The 20803-nt window shown below is 45.4% G+C and overlaps 1 protein-coding gene across 1 annotated transcript; it reads left to right on the top strand.

Moving 5' to 3' along the window:
- Positions 1-106: 106 nt before the first annotated feature.
- On the top strand, positions 107-19174 carry GMCL1 (germ cell-less 1, spermatogenesis associated). Its single transcript, XM_014075910.2, has 14 exons — positions 107-297; positions 2518-2641; positions 4313-4409; positions 10696-10793; positions 11476-11588; positions 11959-12024; positions 12136-12220; positions 13063-13153; positions 13472-13612; positions 14035-14104; positions 15979-16054; positions 16373-16518; positions 17495-17582; positions 18393-19174. Exons 1-14 carry the CDS (start codon positions 122-124, stop codon positions 18501-18503), a joined length of 1482 nt encoding a protein of 493 aa, XP_013931385.2. The 5' UTR covers positions 107-121; the 3' UTR covers positions 18504-19174.
- The last annotated feature ends 1629 nt before the right edge of the window (positions 19175-20803 follow it).

Below are 20803 nucleotides of genomic sequence, written 5' to 3'. Positions count from 1 at the left end.
TCCCGTCCACCCCGAGCTGGGAGCGCATGCGCAGCGGTAGAGTGGAAGGTGGGCTTCTTTCACATCGCCGGTCGGGCGTCCCCATGAGGAGAAGGAGGCGGCGGCGGTTGGGCGGGCGAGGATGGGCTCGTTGAGCAGCCGCGTGTGGGGGGGTCCCAGAGCCGAGGCGGTGGAGGGGGCGGGGGGACGGAGGGGCGACGGGACCCTCCCCAAACGGAAGCGGAGCGAAGGGCTGAGCGAGAGTGAGAGCGGCGAGGAGAGCGACGGCGAGGAGCGGCTGCTCAGCACCCCCAGGAGGTAGGGGCGGAAAGGGCCCGGAGGGGCCCCTTGGCGCTCGGGTGAGAGGGGGGCGGCCCAGGGGGGAGGGGACAGGTGAGGCGCTGCTCTCCAGCGGAGCTTCCAGGCCTCCCGGAACAGCAACAAAACCTCCGAGGTCATCTAGTCCACCCCCTGCAGGAGACTCCCTGCCATTTCCGACAAGAGATTGTCCAGTCTCCTCTTTAATACCTCTAGTGATGTAAGCACCTACAATTTCTGGAGCTAAGGCGTCCCACTGGTCAATTGTTTTCATTATTAGAAAGAGTCTCCAATAGGAGAAAGTAAGGAGTTTTTAGGATTGTTCACCACCTTCAGTTATTTACGAAACAAAAAAGGTGGGAGAAAAAGCCTCTGCAGCCATTAAGCAAAGGCAGCAGCATCTCCTCGAAGAAGCGGAAAAGTGGACAGCCACTTGTCTGAAATGGTCTAAGTTCTCCTGCTTGAGCCAGGGGCTGGACTAGAAGACCTCCAAGGCCCCTTCCAGCTCATTCATTCTAACTGTTGTTGTTCGTTGCGAAGTCGTGTCCAACCCATCATGACTCCATGGACAACGTTCCTCCAGACCTTCCTGTCCTCTAGTGTCCATTTAAGTTCATGTGACTCCATCCAGCCACCTCCTTCTCTGCCGTCTCCTTCTTCTGCCCTCCATCCTTCCCAGCATGAGGCTCTTCTCCAGGGATTCCTTCCTTCTTAAGAGGTGGCCAAAGTATTTGAGTTTCGCCTTCAGGATTTTGTCTTCTAAAGAGCAGTCAGGGTTGAGCTCCTCTAGGACTGAGCGGTTGGATCGCCTTGCAGTCCAAGGGACTCGCAGGAGTCTTCTCCAGCACCAGAGTTCAAAGGCCTCCATTCTTTGGCCCTCAGCCTTCCTTATGGTCCAACCTTCACAGCCATCCATTGCAACTGGGAAAACCATAGCCTTGACTAGACATACTTTTGTTGGCCGGGTGATGGCTCTGCTTTTTAGGATGCTGTCTAGATTGGCCATTGCTTTCCTCCCCAGGAGCAGGTGTCTTTTAATTTCTTGGCTGCAGTCCTCATCTGTGGTGATCCTGTAGCCCAGGACAATAAAATCTGTCACTGCCTCCATTTCTTCCCCATCTATTTACCAGGAATTGAGAGGGCCAGATGCCATGATCTTAGTTTTCTTAATGTTGAGCATCAAGCCAACTTCTGCACTTTCCTCCTTTACCCGCATCAGGAGGCTCTTTAGTTCCTCTTCATTCTCCCAACTATTTCCCCACAACAACAACAACAACCCTGGAAGGTGGGTTGGACAGAGAAAGAGGGGCTGAGCCAAAGTCATCCAAACATTCATGGCTGAGGTGGGACTGGAAGTCGCCACCTCCTGGCTTTTAAGCCTGGCGTCCTTTAATAAGCAAGCCAAACTGACAAACTGTTGAAGTCCCGATTTTCTGAAAGGGCCGTCCATAAAGTCAACAGCTGCGGAAAGCTGCTGAATAAAAACTCGGGAAAGGGGCTCCCCCCACCCGCCCCATATTTTTTTTGGGAACCTGAAATACGCTGGTCTGTTAAGATTGGGGGGAAGCCATGCAATCAAATTGAAGGATACTCTCAAAGGGACTTATTATATGGCCTTTAAAGCCCTCAATATTATGTATGATCTTACATATAATATTAAAGAATTAATTTTATGGAGTTCTTGGTGCTTCTGCGCTTGGTTGGTTGCTTATAGATGTTTCTTGACCCAACTAGGTAACATCATCAGGGTAAGTGACTGTGGAGTTGTTCTTCATTTTTATGTTACAGAGTATAGATATACCACCTTTATAAGAAATTTCTCTTTACCAAACGAAAAAATAAATAAACCAATGAAGGAAATAGCCTGGAACATTTTCCCTCTGGCAGCCAATATTCAGAAAATCAGAGTTTGTTCTAGACAAACTATTAAGCAGTAGAAATACTCTTAAGCAAATAGATACAGGGCGGGAACCAAGCCTCTTCCTAAACCGGCAGGGCAAGCTACTCCCAGTATATATAAACAGGCAGGACCCCCGCCCCTTTCCCACAAACTGATAATGTTAAGTAATCTGGTAATGAAATGTCTGCAAGCAAACAACCAAGCTCTGAAGGCCTCAAGAACTCTACAGTGCAACCCTGAGTGAGCTACAGATATTTTTCTTGGTATTTATATCATATATATGTAAGAATTCAACAATTATGGTTTTTTTTCTAACTCAGGAAAAAGCTAAAAAGCACTTCAAAGTATATTTATCAGACTCTGTTTCTGAATGGTGAAAACAGTGATGTTAAAATATGTGCCCTGGGAGAAGAATGGAACTTGCACAAGATATACCTCTGTCAGGTAAAAATGGCTTTTTGTCTTTCTCAGATCTCTATTATTACTATTATTAGGAAGCAGGCCTCAGACCTTTTCATTTCATACTCAAATGCAGAGCTCCGCTGCCTTGAATGAAGTCCAGAAAACACAGGTACTACTGGTTTTCCTTGAGACTCAGTCCATGCACTGTTAAGCCAATTTGTTTCTCTGCCATACAATTTATACATCCATCCAAGTTTATAATGTTTAATAATGGTGTTTTAGCAAACCATGTTTAGGTGTAATGTGTGTATTACAGGTTATCTTCGATTTATTATCTTTGCAAGGTGGTTCAATATTATGAGGGTCTTTAAAAATGTGACTTACTACCTATCCCGAAAGTTACAACTCTTGCACCATCCCCATGGTCACAATTGTAATTTGGGTACTTGGAAAGGGTCTCACATTTACAGCTTCTTGCGGTCATGTCATCATAATTTGTGACCTTCCCAGCCAGCTTCTGCCAACAAAGTCAGTCAGCAAATATAGATTTTCTGAATGACCATGTGATTTAATTAATGAACATCATAAAAATGGTCATAAAATATGGTCTGGTCTTGTGATGACTTACAACCATACTGACTTCTGGACCCAATAGTGATCAGAAATCTAGGAAAAGCAGCTAGACAAATATTAGTCCACAGTCACAATATTCCATTCTATTTGTATCAGAGCAGCAGAGAGCTAATGATATATTAACACAATTTATGAATAATACAGATTTGTCGGGGTTAAGGAAATGGAACAAGAACAATATTGCTGTACAAATAGATTTTATTTTTTTGATCTCTCAGTCTTAAACATCAGTGAGTGATAGCAGCTCATAATGAGTCACCTCCAGCTGGGATGTGAACTTCTAGTAAACAGTGTTTTTCTCCTCATTAGATCAAAAACTAGCAATTTCAATTTTATAAGTAATGCACTTTAATGAAAAGGTATACCTAAGTGTATGTACTGTATGTGTTGATTTATCTACCTGTATTTATCTACCTGTATAGAAATGTCAACACATCACACACCGCCCCTCCTCTCCCCCAATAATTATATGTGTTATGTGTAGTTCCTTCAATATCTATATATAATTGTGGCCAAGGTTTAGGTAGTAGTATATATTTGTGATGCTGTTATATATTTTTTCTGATCACTTATCACTTGGATGCAATCTGTCCACTTATAGAAATAAACTATAAGACAGATTTGGCCGGCCCCTCCCTCTTTGCTTTGCATGCTGGTTCCAGTTTAAGTAATCCACAGTGTCCTGTTACCGCCAAGTTGATAAAGTGTGGTTTAATGCTAGTTTATTAACCAAATTTGAAACCAGAGCTTAATCTTAGTTCCCGTTCCTGGAGCAATCGTTCCATCATTTCCCATTTTAGATGCAATGAAAGCCCATTTATTCTTTTCAGATCAAAGTATTAAAACTAGTGCATGGAGATGGAGAGGGTTGGTGGGCAAATGAAGCAATTGGTTTAGAATATGAGTAAGATTGAAATGTATCTTCAAATTAAGAGTGAAAAATAGAAAATTTAATTCAAGTGTAACTATCTTAGTTCCTCTTACTATGGAAATAATATTGTGTTATACCTTCTTATCATATATATCTTTTAATTCCAAGGGTTGCAAAATTATTTAAAAACATGACTTTTCTGTTCGTAGTCTGGCTACTTTTCAAGTATGTTCAGTGGGTCTTGGAGAGAATCCGGAATGGACACAATAGAATTGGAAATTCCTGATCAGAATATTGACATAGAAGGTAAGCAAGGAATCCTCCTCTTTGGACTCTTTCTAACCTGAAAGTCTCAAATTGCATTAGATTACGGATCAGGTTTTCTAGAACAAAGCTGGGTAGTTATAAATTATCTTTGGAAGGATTTTCCACTATGTTATCTCCTTGTTGCAAATACATTTTAGCAAAACTCATTTTTCTAAGTAGTTAAGTATCAGAAAAATGGATTTCTACATTTGGTAGTATTAGACCCCAAATATGGTGACTCCTGTACTTAAATTCACCATTTGTCCTACTTAGGGTTTTACATTTTTTAAAAATATCACCTGATCTACCGCTTCTTAATATTCTGGGCATCTTCTTGTTGTTATTATGTGTAAAATAATTTTGAGAAATAACACTTTGTATATCACCCTTAATAAACCATACTGAATTGGAAAAAAATAAATGTATAACTTGTTCTCCTGTGCACTGCTTGGGGAATCTAAATATGGGTTAACTTTGTCCATTAGCCTAGAGATTGAGTTATGTAAATTGATGGCCACGCCTCTTCTGACTGGACTGGTTCAGTTTTTTAACTCAGTCCAGCCTAAAGAGACGCAAAAACGTTTCTCTCTAGATTAGTAGATGCAGAATTACATCGTATGAGTCAATGATCCAGAAACTTGATTTCTGCCAAAGATTTAGCCACTTCTCAGACTGATCCCCCTTTTCCCTTGCCTTCCATCTACAGCGAGGGCTCTGTTCTGGGGAAGGAAGTGGAAATATTGGATCTAGAGTTACTGGATGATGAAGGTGTGGTCCAGGATAAAGTTCCCTTCTTGGACCTCTTCAGGCCGGCCTTATTTAAATCCCTACTTTATAAGGCCAAGGCCACCTCCAATTTGGGGGGAGCAACCACCCAAGCGAGCACCGAAGTGGGTCTTGACCCCACAAAACGCTTGTTTGCCGAACAAGTGCAAGAGCAGGAGGCTATTCCATCGCCCAAATTGTTTTTGGACGTAATCCAAAAACAATGGTCCCAGGCCACCGCGGTCTCACCTCCTAGCAACGGAGACAGGAAGCTTTACGCTTCCATACCGGAATTAGACACCATGTTAAAGGTTCCCACTCTCGATCCTCCGATAGCGGCTTTGGCTTCCCCAGCTCACATTCCATCCAAGATCTCAGAAGGTTTGAAGGCTGAGGACCGCAAGGCAGAGCTAGTTAGTCTCCAAGGTGGGGCGTGGGAGGAGTCACTGAATGGGGGTATTGTTACGGCCCAATTGCCTGGAGACTGAGGAAATCTGAGGTCACTCTCCCTGTTCCTCCTGGTGACTCCCCAGATTAACCTCAGTCTTCGGCCTAACAGGAGCTATTCAGTGACTCTCCAGTGAATAGTGTTAGTTGGATATTTTGTAGACTTTTTTCCCTTTTGCAGCATCCACAGGATTTTCCTACAGCTTTTATTTTACTTTTGAAATTTTCCATCTCTCCTACCTCGAATTTCGTGCCCTTTCCTGCCTGCCTAGGCGCAATCCGCGCTTGTGCAGATTTGCAGGCCCCGCAGCACCAGCTCCCGGTGAAAGGGGTGGGTGGGGGCAAGAAGCCAAGCCTCACAGCAGCTGCCCTCCAGAGGTGAAGAGGAAGCCATCGGAGCTACGAAGACTCCGGAGGCAACGAGAAGAGGAAGGAGCGGTTCAGCGGAACCACTCTAGGCATTCGGACCACGTGGTCGGCGGTCGCCATCTTGGAAGCAAGGGCGCACACGCGCAGAGCACTAAGGAGACTGTTGCAGTCTCCCAGCTCACCAGCACCACACGGAAACAACTTCTTCGGGCCCGATTCCCTCGGCCATCTGTGGAGGGCCGGCGCAGGAGGTGCAGCAGCCTCTGATTGACCCGCAGGCCGGCGGGCGCCTAGGAGGACTGCGGAGCCCAGAGGAGCACCGGATCAGCGAGCAGAGGCCTTGTGGAGGTAGAGTGAGAGAGAGAGAGAAAGACTCACAGTGAGTACTGCGATGGCGAATGCCACGAAGAGCAAGGGAGCCAGGGCTCCCAGCTCTCTAGGGCCTGCTGATCCAGGCGAGGGAACCTCTAAGAGGGTAGGCCCCAGGCCCAGGGGAAGATCACCTCCTAGGAAGTGTTCTTCCAAATCCTCTGGAAGGGAGAGGCCTAGGCAGGAGGCCCCATCTACCAGGGCAACCAGCAGGAGGGCTAGGGATTGCATCAGCCCCTCCCCAGCTAGATCTCGCTCTCCCTGCAGCCCCCTTCCCTCTCCCAGGAACCTGGATCCCCAGGTCCAGCGAGGCACTCAATGGAACGCAGTCCCTTGTCCCCCCCTCTATCTCTTTCCCACTCTCCAGGGCCAAGGGGGGAACTCTTTGGACGCAGGACAGGGGGCTCTTCCAGGCACCCTTTGGCCCCTCAGGCCCCAGAGCGCAGCGACTACAGGGAACCTCCTACCCTTTCCCCTGCCTACCCAGAACTGCCAGAGGGTTTCCAGAATGTGCTCGCCAGGGCGATTGCAGATGGCTTTGCCTCAGGCATGCAGCACCAGTTTCATGTAGCCAGACCCCGGTCTACCCGTGGGGACCCACGGGATCACACAGCCAGGCCAGACTCTCCACCCCACAGGGACCCCCGAGCCTTATCACCTTCCACTGCCAGCGAGGGATCAGAGTCGGGGGGAGGAACAGAAGGATTTGGGGCTTTCGGAAGATGAGGGAGGATCCATCTCCCTCAGAAGCCTCCTCCATTGCAGGGTTGTTTTCCCCCTCGTCATTCAGTTCCCTTCTGCGCAAGGCTAGGGCCACAGCAGATCTGGAGCCTCCTCCAGATGCTTGCCAGAACCCCACCCCCAGCACTAGTGGGGAGAAGAAGAAGCAGGGCCCCTTTCACAGGCCCCCAGTGGAGAAGGAGGAGATTCCAACTCCAGACCTTTTCATGGAGGCGCTCAAGTCCCAGTGGACCAAGTTAGGGTCCTTCCCCACCGCTGGGAGCAATGACCGTAGGTTCTACAATTTAAACCCAGCTTTCACCCAAGCATTGCAGGTGCCCTCCGTGGACGCTCCAGTGGCAGCGTTGGCCTCCGCTTCCTCCGTAGTAACAGGAGACATCTCCACCTGTCTTAAGGCAGAGGACAGGAGAGCGGAGCTGGTCATGCTTAAAACCTTCCAGGCCGCTTCGTGGGCCATCAGGGTGGCGGCGACTGCATCCTTTTTTAATAGGTCCGCCATCTTGTGGCTGGAGCAGATCCAGGACAGGACGCCCGCCTCAGACATAAGACTTCAGCAGGACATCACGAAGCTGCTGGCAGTGACTCAGTTCTCAGCCGACGCAACCCTGGATGCGGTAAAGTATTCCTCCAGGGCTCTATCATCTTCTGTGGCGTCTAGACGCCTTCTATGACTTCATCATTGGCAGGCTGATTTCCGGACAAAGTGGCCCCTGGCGGAGGCGGAATACACAGGAGACAAGCTCTTTGGACCTGCTCTGGACTCCATCCTCGTCGAGGATAAGAATAAAAGGAAGGTCTTCCCATCCACCACCAGACGCACAGACCACCAAGCGGCGCCATACGCCAGAAGGGCTTCGGACCGACCACCGGAATAGGACAACCAGTCTCACGGTACTCTGCACCCAGGTATTCCAGGCAGGGGGACAGGCAGTTCTCCAGGGAGAGGTTCAGACCTCAACAGGGCGGCAAGCGGCCCTTTCGAGGAGGGGGCGGCTGCTCCTTCCGCAGGGGTAAGTGATTCGGGATCGAATCTACCCATCGGCGGTCGCCTTTCCTTTTTCACAGCTCGCTGGGAAGGCATCACCTCAGATGCCTGGGTCCTCCAAACCATCAAGGCAGGACTCCACCTGGAGTTCCGCTCTCTTCCGCCCAGTAGATTCCGCACCTTTCCCTCCTCCAAGAACCCGGCTAAGCGCGCTCTCATGCGCGAAGCCATTCGCCACCTCCTGGACATTAGTGCCATAGAGCCGGTCCCGGAGGAGGAGAAGGGTTCAGGATTCCACTCACACCTTTTCCTAGTTCCCAAAGGTTCAGGGGGATGGAGAGCCATCTTAGACCTTCAGCTGAAGTAGCCTGCAGTGCTGCATTTAACCACTGCGCCACCTCGGCTCTTGACCCGGCCTTCATGCCCAAGGTCACTTCCCCCTTCCACAGGGGACAAGAGAGGGAGAAGTCCTGGCACCGCCTAGCCATAAGAAGGGCCCTGTGCATTTACCTCAAGCGCACAGCCCCCTTCAGATGGTCAGAGGCACTCTTTGTCTCCTACCACATGTCTGCCAAAGGCGCTAAGGTCTCGCCTACCACCATCAGCAGGTGGATTAGGTTGGCCATCTCCAAGGCCTATGAGGCCCGAGGGCTGCCCATGCCACAGGGCATTACTGCACACTCCACCAGGAGTGCAGCCACCTCAGCGGCCTGGGCCACCCAGGCCTCCATCAAGGACATCTGCAGAGCTGCAGCCTGGTCCTCTCCTTCACCATTCATCAAACATGGATGAGGGCTAGATACCTATGCCTCGGCCGAGGCATCCTTCGGGAGGCGGGTTCTTCAGGTGTCCTGGACACTCTGGAAACTCAGGCCCAATAACCCTTCCCATGGACATCTAGCTTGGGTATGTCCCATTCAGTGACTCCTCCCACGCCCCACCTTGGAGACTGTCAGTTGGTACTACCTGAACTGCATGTCTCAAGGGTGGGCGTGGGAGCAGTCACTTCCCGCCCGTCAGGCTCCAGTGCCGGGCCTGAGTGCCATTCACAGACCATTCACGTTTCAGGAAGAGAAGCTGCCGTTGGTTTTGTTTTCTTCTCTTCCCTTCCAGGTCCTTCTTCCGAACCCTTGGTTAACCTGGGGAGTCACCAGGAGGAACAGGGGGGAGTGACCTCAGATTTCCTCCGTCTCCAGGCAATTGGGCCGTAACAATACCCCCATTCAGTGACTCCTCCCATGCCCACCCTTGAGACATGCAGTTCAGGTAGGACCAACTGACATTCGCAAAACACACCAGCTGGCTGCCTGGGCATTATGTGCCGCTATGGCAGCCTCGTTCTTCAATAGAACGTCTTTAGTCTGGTTAAGACAGCTACAGGAGAGGTTAGCTCCAGAGGATTTGCGACTTCATCAGGATGTCATCAAACTGCTGGCGGCCTTGGAATTCTCCTCTGATGCCACGCTCAATGCGGCTAAGTTTGCATCCTGAGCTGTGGCATATAACATAGCGTCTCGTCGCCTCTTATGGCTACCCCATTGGCAGGCAGACATACGGTCTAAATGGTGCCTTGCTTCCACCCCCTTCAAGGGCGGTTCCCTCTTTGGAGCAGCACTAGACCCTATATTGATTGAGATGAGGGACAAGCGAAAGGTGCTCCCTTCGGCCGCCAGGGGCATGGATAGAAGGCAACAGCCTTATCCTCGAAGGCAGCCCTTTCGCGTTGGGGATTCGGGGTACTCTCCCCTTCCCTGTACCCCTCTATCTAATAGATCCTTTTCTCAATCTCAGGACAGGTTTCAAGACAGAGCCAATACTAGAGACAGAGGTAGGCACCAGCACCAACAGCAGACCCTGTTCGTGTCTTTCCAACCAGCCACCATGGGCCAGAAGGCATCCTCTCATACTATCGGCTGCTGGCTGAGGGTGTGTATTGCCCTCGCCTACAATTGTCATTCCCGACTGGTTCCCAGTCACATCACTCCCCATTCTACCAGGAGTGCGGCCACGACAGCAGCCTGGGCAACACAAGCCTCAGCAGAGGACATCCGCAGGGCAGCGACCTGATCATCGCCATCACCCTTTATCCACCATTACAAAGTGGACGTTTATGCCTCGGCTGAGGTGTCCTTTGGACGATGCGTGCTGCAAAGGGTAGCTTCTTCGGCTACGGCACCAGACCAGCCTCCCTCCCTCCCCTGAAGTCTATTGCTTTGGCATGTCCCATACTTGGATTCCCCAAGCAGTGCACAGGAGAACAACCGTTGACTTACCTGAACGGTCTTTCTATGTGCGCTGGGAGGGGAATCCAAACCCGCCCTCGGCTTCAGCTGTTCTGGGCCTGGACTTCCTTTTTTCCTATGACATTCTGACTTACCTTGACTTCTAGTCTTCCTTTTGCTTCTCTCGAATCAGCTGATCCTTCATACAAAACTGAACCCTTCCAGTCAGAGGAGGCGTGGCCAGCAATTTGCATAACTCAGTCTCTAGGCTAGTGGACAAAGTTAACCCATGCTTGGATTCCCCTCGCAGTGCACATAGAAGGACCGTTCAGGTAAGTCAACAGTCGTTTTCCATGTATGAGTAGACTTAGGATGTGGTTTTCTTTAGCCTTACAGGTTGCCTTTGGCTCACTTTACCGGGATGAAGTGTTAATCAACCCTAGCAGAGTCATTGCCCTTCTAGCAGCTGCCAGCATGTTACAGCTGGTAAGTGGAAATGGCTCCCTGCTTTTACAGATCTTTGCTTGGCAAAGTACAGGGCTTTCAGTCCATTCTTCTGAGTTCGGTAAAGTGATGATCCACATAGTTGGGGGCAATAGGCTGACTCTGTAAACCGCTTAGAGAGGGCTGTGAAGCAGTATATAAGTCTAAGTGCTGTTGCTATCTTCATTTATAATCTGGGGATGAGCACATGGTCATTGCCACATCGTTTCCGTTATCCTATGGCCATGTTTTCAAGCACCTGCTTAGCAATATCACAATGTCTCTTAACTCATCTTGAATGGCAGAACTGAGAAAGACATTTTCTTGCTATCTCTTGCCCTCCTCCCCTGTCTAGATGGGAGCATATAAATGAATGACTGATGCTGGAAGCACAAGGTCGTCTTATGTGGCCTTCAGAAATGTGTTCAGAAAGGTTAGGATGCCTCTTACCTCAAAATTAAACATCGGGGTACCAGTCCTTCCCTTTTCTCCTTCTGTTACAAATACAATATAATTTTGTATGATCAAGGTTGAGACTGGTAGTATATCCTATAGTCCAGATGAAGCCAAAGTGTATCTAGATAGTCATTGCTTGCATTTTTGCCAGCTAGCTTGAGGTAAGGGCACTCCCTGCAGCATTAGGCTTGGGAGTAAGGATTTATTTTGCACCATTATATGTTTACAGGATGGCTTAATACAGCAGTGTGGTGAGACAATGAAGGAAACAATTAATGCAAAAACCGTGTGTGGTTACTATAATTCTGCGGGAACATATGGATTAGATTCTTTGAAAAAAAAGTAAGTATTGGAACTAAAAGGTTTTGTTGAGGAAGAAAATTAGTGTGACTCCTCTTTCATTTTCTAATGTGATGTCGGCTTTGAGAAGCATATCATGTGATATTTTTCAGCAGAAACCTTGCTGCTTATCTATCAAAGAACATTGGAAACATGTATAGGAAATTAAAAATTGAACAATCGCAGTATGTAGTCCATTATGGTCTGATGGTAGACAGGGTTGATTGGATGGGCTGTGGAGTATGATGGCTGTGGGCTTCCTATTTTACTATAACATCTGGGGGGGAAATGCCCAGCAGCTTACTAGAAACATCCATTGCATCTCATCGCATCACCTGTGTGCTATGAAAGGATTTCCTTATTTTAAATTTAGGTGTCTTGAGTGGCTCTTGAACAATCTGATGACCCACCAGAGTGTGGAACTCCTCAAAGAACTCAGGTATTGAGTTTTTGGGATTAACCCAGATATTATGGAAACTTGTTTAGCCTAATAAAATGCAGTTCAGATAATTTGTTGAACTGAACACAAGCCATGCCCTTTGCCTTTCAGCATAAACCTCATGAAACAGCTGATTAGTTCCTCTAACCTGTTTGTCATGCAAGTAGAAATGGACATATATACTGCTTTAAAGAAGGTACCAATATTTAATATCATCCGTTTGTTCCAAGTTTTGTTTTAATGGTGCAAAAATATTCTTTAAAGCCCCACTGTCATTTCTTCCAAATTGAGAGTATTCTTACAGACCGAAGTTACCTTGCCTGCCTGTTCTGATAGCACAGGGTACTTAAAGAAGTACAAAAAAAGTTATATGCATACAGAATAACTATTTCTATGGTTACCTTCTTTCCTTTTTTACTCTATAAAAATGGTCAGCTTCCTCTTTCTTCTCTTTTGCTGTTATCTTTTTTGCTTGCTTTCCTTTTAGTGATGTGGCCAGTTATCCCGTTAATTTCATTCTAACAGAAGAAGAAACTCTCATCACTTTATCAAAAAAACCCAATAAATTAATTGTACTAGACTGCAGTGTTATTGTGATGCTTTTATTCCCAAATACAAGTCATAATATTCTCTATCCGCAAACAATTTTTAGTAGAAACACGGTGTGTAAATAGGTATAAAGCTTTACTACTACATTCGTATCGGGATTGCACTTGGGTATTGTAAGGATTGGATGGTGACATCACTATTTCCTTGGGGCTCCAAGTTGGGGGCTCCTTTCATGTCCCCATTAATTTCCCACTGAGGTGGTACCCATTTATCTACTTGCAGTTGACTGCTTTCAAACTGCTGAGTCGGCATGAACTGGAGCATGTGATGGGAACTCACCCCGTTCCGTGGCAACAGCCAGGTCTCGAACATGAGACTGCCAATAGTCAGCCCAGCATCCTAACCTTGTGAGCCAATGTGCTCCTCAAGCTTTAGTTCCTTAGTGAATGGCTGAGGTGAACCTTACGGCTGTTCCTTTGTTTTATGCAGTGGATGTTCCTTCAGCTGCTGCCTTCTTGGAATGGATCGTTGAAACAGCTGTTAAGTGAAGCAGATGCCTGGTTCTGCAAGCGCCGGAAAGGTCCGTATGAAATGCTTTGTGAATAGTTTGCATGTTGGAAATCTCTGAAGCAGAAGATACGGTATCATAACTCTTCATTATGGGGTGTTCCATATTGGCCCAACATTTCTCTTGTGCGGGATGGGGAATTTATAAACCATAATCTTCCACTAGTTTTCCCTCTGAGTCACTTTTACTTTTGAAAGCAAATCAGGATATAATCCTATTAAACTGTATCCAAATTGACTTCTCCATTGGGATTGATAAACTACCTATAGACTGCAGGGCTGTTTTTTACTTAATAGTAAAAATACATTTGAATCTGCTTTAACTTTTCAGATTTTGAGGATGGGATCTCATTTTTGGAAACAGAACAAGGATATGCATTTATACCTGTGTTCAAATATCTGAGGCTGCAGTATATAATCAGCGATCTGGCATCTGCAAGAATTATTGAAAGAGACAGCCTGATCCCTGCAGGTAAGAATGGAGTGGACAGTTTTCTTTCCCTATCATGCCAGGCACTGGAGAAAGTAAAATCAGAATTGCGTTTATGGTTCTTTGGAAAAGTCCCCACATAACAATTTGGGCGCCACCAATGTGGATGGGCCTTGGCAGTAAAATTGGCAAATCACTGAATCTAGTTTCAGGCACTTCAGCTAGTTTGTAGCTAGATTTAAATTATTTCTCTACTTCGCTAAACTTGTTGCTTAAGGGGGTCTACTGGTTAATGACCACAATAAAGTGATTTGAATTTGTTGCTACGGTATTTGATTTTAGACTGTTTTTTTTAAAAAACTTTTGCATCTATGGGGGTAAATAAAGTGCTCAGAGTCTTGTAAAATGCTTTAACTTTCTTGCCTCGTTTATAAAAGGCGCACTTTGGTCTTTCTAAATTTTAGATTGGCTGTTCTCTGTTTACAAACAGCAGTGGTTTGCCATGCTTAGAGCAGAACAAGACAATGACTTTGGGTATGTATAATGCCTCTTTCTCTGTCACTGGGAAATACACACCTTGCAATGTTCCTGCCAGGAGAAAACAAATTTCAGCTTTTCTTACAAAGTAACTGAAAAGCGGCCTAGATATTCCTTATTCATTTCAAAAGATTTTTGGTGTAGTTGCAGCAATACTTTATTATATAATCAAGAGAGGAAAGGCTCCACACCACCGACCCCGTAGGAATGCTCGGGGAAGATGATGGGATTTACAGAGATGGCGAAAGGAACTTCTTTGCAAGGTGGACATTTGTGGCAGCTTAGAAACAGTCACAACAACAGTGCCCCAATCTCTGCCTTGAATGCCCTGGAGCAGCCATGCGGCATTGGGGGAAGGGGAGGGTTCCATGTGCACGGCTTCCACAAATGCCGCTTTGTGCGCCCTCGCCCACCACAGCCCAGTTCCGAATAGTCTGCAGCCCCACAGTGGACCGCAAACAGGATTACAGGGTTTTGTGTTTTTTTTGTTTTTTTTTGGGGGGGGGGGGGTTGGTATAAAAAAGAAAAAATGCATTTACAACATTGATGATCAGAAAAAATAGATAATAGAAGAAGTGGGCTTTTTTGGTTATCATAAGTAAAATATAACTTTATACTATACTGTTTTATAGAGAGTAAGAGACAGAGAGATCTAATTATGCTTCCCCTTTGCTGCAAAGGAAATCAGAAGTTGCTCCTTTCATCCTTTCATTTGTTCTTTTTCTCTGCAGTTTTGTCTTTATTTTCTTCTGTATTTTTGTTAGTTTTAACCTCTATTTAAAACTTTAATAAACTTTATATATCTAAAAGGTTTTTGATGTCTTAAGAAACTTCAAACCCCTGAACTTAATTATTTATTTAGGATAAATATGTGGAAGATATTATAAAACCTAAAGATACTATACAGAAGACTTGTTTTGTATGAATTAGTACTTTTTGTAGAGAAAGTCTTTTTTCACCCCAAAATATTGCTTCCCAACAAGCATTATTAAAAGTTGGGCAGAAATAATACATGCTTTGATTTCCAAAAAGTTTTTTTGACTTTTCAATGGAAATCTTGAATAATGTAGCAGGACTAGCATAACAGAGCATGCTTTTCACTGAATGGAAATTGCTAACGAAGAAAAGCTCAAGATTGAGAGAGAATAGATAATTCTGAATTATGTATAGTTTGTATCTGAATTATGGAAAGTAATCCAGGTTAGTGAATTATTCCCAATTATTCAGAATATAACGAAAGCTAAACTGTTGTAAAGATGTTATTTTTTTATTCTTGTACTTCTGGTGCTGTTCTATGAGTCACAATAGGTCCTCTTCAGGTATTCACATTACGGCATTTTAGCCTTGGGTTAAAGTTCGGCATCCTTTATATTGCGCGGCAGGTATAGCTCCTTTGCCAGGTGACTTTCAGTGCATGGAAAGAACTCCTTGCTCTCTTTGTAGCTTAGGGAGAGTAGAGCAGAATGCAGCTCTTTTTCTCATTTGAACCTCATGTATTACCCCTGCCCAAGGGGGTGAGTCTTCACAAGCCCTGGACCAAACACTCTTCTCTGCCCCTTCAGCTTTCTCTCCATCACAAGCCACAATATTTGTTCCTGTTCTGGGAAAGGGTGCAAGGGTTTACTAGTGACCTGCTAGGGTGCTGGCTACCCAGCCATGATGTACATAGGGGGTCATTTTCTCATGGCCCAGGAGCTAACTCTTTGATGCATTGGCCAGGAAGGAATTCCAAGACATTTAACAAGACAACTTCCTGGGGAAAAGTGAATGTATTCAGGCGTTAGGATCTGTATGCGGCCATTTAGAATACTTTTCTTGTGCTTTCTTTTGATAGAATGCCATTTTATAGAAAGTTGTTTTATATGTTCAAGGCCTCAAGAGATTAATAAAGAGGAACTAGAAGCAAACAGTATGCGGTGTGGCAGAAAACTTGCCAAAGATGGTGATGTAAGCACAAATATTTTTCCATGTCCTTTTTAAAAATGTTATTTATTTACAGTTTTCATAAGCTGTTTGTTTCCCCAAAGCAGTCTTTCCTTAACTAGATTATTTTACTAGGTTAAATACTTTATGACTGGAAAATATAAAAATGATGACAATGCTCATGTAGCCTTTTTAAACCACCCACTTGTTGAATTTCCTGAGCTGACACAAAATACGCAAGGTGTCAAAGTGAAGGAGGCCCTTTGCAGGTTACTTAAAGCGTCTCCTTTAGAATTCCCCCATTGATTCAATTACCCTTTTCCCCCACTTTCTTCGTGCAAGTATTGCTGGCGATGGACAGGCTTCAACTTTGGCTTTGATCTGCTGGTCACATACACCAACCGTTACATTGTCTTCAAGCGCAACACGCTCAATCAGCCCTGCAGTGGCTCCGTCAGTCTGCAGCCCCGGAGAAATATTGCTTTCAGGTGGGTTCCCCAACTTTTTCGGCTGGTTCTCCATTGCTAGAAGGCGAGAGAATCACAGCGGAACTTGCTCTTCTTGTCGGCCTCAGTGTTCACCAGCAGTCGATGGAGGAAAGCAGGTCTTTGTTCGTTGAAATCCCTGAAGCAACAGAGTAAGAGAGGGAAAACACAGAAGGTATTTGCCGGAGTTAAAACATTCACATCCCTGCAGATGTACAGAAGTTTGTGTTTAGGATAATGGTGGAGACCAGCCTGTCACCATGATTATAAATGTAAGGGGTAACAGGCCAAGTCGTCTTCCCAAGCACAAAGGTGTGTCGGGCCTTTTACCAAAGAAGGGCGCTGGATGGCTCCGCGGTTAAAAGACCCAGAGCTTTTCAGACGGAAAGTGAGCAGCCCAGGTTTGAGACCAGAGTGCCACGCAACATTCTTGCCCCAGCTCCCAGCCATTCGAAAGCAAGGAAATGTGAGTCGATAAAGGTGCCACTTCATTGGGAAGTAACCACACCCTGTGACCTCATGCTGGCCACATGATAGCAGAAACCTCTTGAGACAGCATTGGCTCACTGGCCCTCGAAACAGAGATGAGCACCGACCACGGCTAGCAGAGCCAAATCCGCAGGGACTCCTAGACGTTTGACAAAAGCAAAATCTGCTCAGGGCTGTGGATGAGCCAATTGGGTGTGTTTTCAGTCTAAAGGACTCTTGTGTGGCCGACACATTGCTCTGGGCACTGTCACCAAGAAGAGATTCCTTTTAGGTTTTTTCCATGCATAGGATATTGCCACTTTTTTGTGTACACAATTATATTGGGGGGGGGGGTGTTAACAAAATTGATTTGCTGACCATCTCATATCCAAATAATATTTTCACCCTTCCTTCAAGGAAAAAAACACCACCTCCTTTCTCTGTTGATTTTATTTATTTATTTATTTATCAAATTTGCAACCACTTAACGTAATTTCTCATCTGTCCTTAGGCTGCGCATGGCTTCTTTTCATAGCAGTGGGAAGCTTATTTGTAGCAGAACTGCAGGATACCAGATACTATCCCTGGAAAAAGATCAGGTTTGTACATGCAAAGTTTTTGGTTCGTTTTGGCTAGCAAGAGTCAGAGGAGAAAAGGTAGGACTCTCATTAGAAGCAGGAGGGATAAACAGAAATGAACCAGGCTCCACCCTAGGCTACCTTGAAACTATGCTGTCCTGTGACAACCCTGTTTGCAGGCTGCCCTCTCATGGAGGGCTTCTGACTGCTTCAGCTCCACTGAACATCAAGAAGGGGTAGCAGTTGGGCTGCATCTTCAAAGCTGGGAGGCTGCCCATCTTTCTCCCGGCAGAAGACAATCGCATCAGGTGGCTTCTTCCATCCCACGGAGCAGTAAGAAGAAAGTCGGGTGAAATGCAGTATTTATTACAGCTCTCGTCAAATGTTTGGAGATAATTCCTTTCCTCACAAACTGCAAAATTTCTGGGCACAAGAAGGAAGGATGTTCGTAAGAATATCCCTTGTGGGCTACTTGGTTGCGAGCTATTGGGAGAGGCAGCCAATTCCTTTCATTGTATTCAGGCACTTAAACCTACAAGAAATACCAGTTTGAAGCCTCCTGATACAAATGGAAGCTGGCAGGATAAGCCAACTCCTTGCTGTTTGAGCGGAGGATGCGGCAAGAAAGTCTTTTTAAAAAAGGCAATTAGAGAAATAGGGATTCAACAGATGGATTGATGCTTGATTGAAAATTGCCTCTGAAGTTACATGACAACGTTGTAAAGTTAGTTTCAGAATGTCTAAGCCTTTTCTCTAAACCTTTTTTGCAGGGTTTCTGAAAGCATATTTATGTGCAGTCTGATAGTATCTATTTATTTATTTGCTTTTTAGGAACAAGTAGTGATGAATTTGGACAGTAGACTGCTGGTCTTCCCTCTGTACATCTGCTGCAACTTTCTGTATACTTCCCCTGAGAAGAGAAGAGAAAACGATGGGCAGTGAGATAAGCCAGCCAGCCGAGATTGACTTTTGAAACATCTTTTGTGGTCACTCTCATTTGGAAGCTCCTGATGCCCTGAAAGAAACGTCGTGAAATGGTCTTATCTGTTGAAGAGAAAGAGAGGGGCATCTGACATCCTAGGGTGGTCAGCCCATGCCCAGCCGTTATGACTAACGGGTGAGATACGTTGGGAGCTATAGTTTTTGAGGCATTGTGAGCCACTCCTCCTGCAGCAGATATATGCAAATCCCACCTCACCTGTCTACATTCCTATACACCCGTCTGAATAGCTGAAGCTACTTACTGTTACCCCATTTTCTCCTGTGAGTTCTCGGCCCTAGAGGATGAGACATAGAAGGATTGCCACCAGTTTCCTGGCAATACAGAAAGACTTTGAACACCGTTCATTAGCTGGGCCTGCTTAATTAAAAGGGAGTGGGATGATGTATCAATAAAGCCCAAAATTAACTTTAATGGAGAACACAACATTTTTTTTATGGTCTCTTGATTTGTTCTTCTGGCCAAGCCTTTCATTGTTAAGGGTCAGTTCCCGGCTTGGTGAAATCTCTGGATTGTTTTTAATTCATTATACTTGTAAATAACTTCCTATTGAGTTGAAAACTTTATATATCCTGTTATGTTTCCAAGAAATATATATATTTTTAAGCATTGATTGTATTTTTGAAGAGTCATTTTGTAGCGTCCAGCTGCCTCAATTCAGCATTTTTAATTCATCAGATCCATCATTTAATTCTTAGATATACTTTTTTTTACTTTTGAGGATTTGACTTGAAGCAAAAAAACCAGTCCCAAAGCGAGTGGGTCAAGGCCACATCCAGTGCAGAGAAAAATGGCTGTAGCTGAGAATTGCCTTTTGACCCACCCCACCCCCCAGGTCTCTCTGTCGGCTTGTGCTCTGTGGCCAGAAGGGCCCCTGGGGGAAATCCTGGATCCTGTGAAGCTTTCCAGGCACCCAAGTCTCCTGGGACTAAAGGTTCACCCAACGCGTCTCAGGACTACAAAAGCTATCCTGTTAAATACAAGCATTGGGAGCCTGTTTTTACTGAACTCCAACTCAAAGGGGGAATGTAAATCCCATCTTCAGGAATGTAGAATTTTTGAGTTGTATTTTTTTTTATTTGAACACTTTCTTTACTTTGCATAAGATAAGATTGCTATTCCAAAAGTTGCCTATCATTAGCTTGCTATAATATTTAATTCAGAATATATCCCTCATGAGTTACGAAGATAAAATTTCTTGTTCAGGACAGTAAAACAAAGACAGATTGAGAATAAACTATCTGTAGTTTAGAATTCTTCAGTTTATTTTGTTTTGGGGAGGATTCATTATCAATCCTGGCTTCTCTTATATGAACTTTTGTATCCCAATAAGGACTCACTTATTTTGTTTTTCTGATAAGATATATTATTAAGTAATATTAGGTATAATCTTGTGCTAGCACATTACACAGCTTGGTAATGAAAATAAAATTCAACTTAACTCAAGTTAATGCAATTTAATTCCAAAAGGGGAAAGTGTAGTCCTTGTGGCTGCAGAAATGTTCCAGCCAAAATGGGTGGACTGCTTGCTGAAGGCTGTTAGTGGAATTACTAGAATATGTTTAGTGACAATTTATAGAAATCCATTTTCACCGAGTCAGGAAAGGTTTTCACCCAGTGCTTGCAAGTAGAGAAATGTTGGTCTCAAAAAAGGGCAGTATTTGTAGCTCAGGGTTGAAGTCTGGGGGCTCCTTGGTGCTCTTGGAGCGTCGTTGTTTTCTTGCAGACATTTCATGATCAGTGTTACCCAGCAGGCTCCCTGTCAGTATTAATACTGAATATTTTTATTTACAAGGATGTCTTTTGCCCCACTAGAATCTCCCTGATAGAGAATAGCAATAGCACTTAGACTTATATGCCGCTTCACAGTGCTTGACAGCCCTAAGCTACGGGTGCCAAAATGAAGACCCACAGGCCGGATGCAGCCTGTGGGGTGCTTAAATCTGGCCCACGGGGCCGGCCTGGAAATAGCAAAGGACCAGCCTTCAGGGCCTCTGGCAGCCAAAACAGGACACGAGGGCAGGGTGTTTTTGGGCTGGACAGCCTCCTGCAGCACTTTGCCGGTCAAAATAGGGCAGAAAAAATGGATCCTCTACCTAGGATTGAACTCTCAACCTCCTGATTGGGAGGCAAGAGCTCCACCTCTAGGCACACTCAGTTGCTGCCTTAAATTAAAAGAAATATTTCAGAAGTTTTTTTCTGAGATACAGAATAAAATATACTTGTGAAAATTTCTTTCTTA

The sequence above is a fragment of the Thamnophis sirtalis genome, unplaced genomic scaffold (genome assembly GCF_051295495.1).
Source record: "Thamnophis sirtalis isolate CommonGarterSnake01/CBP01778 unplaced genomic scaffold, rThaSir2_p1.2 scaffold_2, whole genome shotgun sequence".
NCBI classification, from domain to species: domain Eukaryota; kingdom Metazoa; phylum Chordata; class Lepidosauria; order Squamata; family Natricidae; genus Thamnophis; species Thamnophis sirtalis.
This window is presented reverse-complemented; position numbering and strand designations above follow the sequence as displayed.

Excerpts from the sequence above, each read along its gene's own strand:
- GMCL1 (XM_014075910.2), top strand. The coding sequence starts at position 122 with ATGGGCTCGTTGAGCAGCCGCGTGTGGGGGGGTCCCAGAGCCGAGGCG. Across the intron at positions 2,642-4,312 it reads ACAAGATATACCTCTGTCAG|TCTGGCTACTTTTCAAGTAT; the intron begins GTAAAAATGGCT and ends TTCTGTTCGTAG. Across the intron at positions 12,025-12,135 it reads GAACTCCTCAAAGAACTCAG|CATAAACCTCATGAAACAGC; the intron begins GTATTGAGTTTT and ends TTTGCCTTTCAG.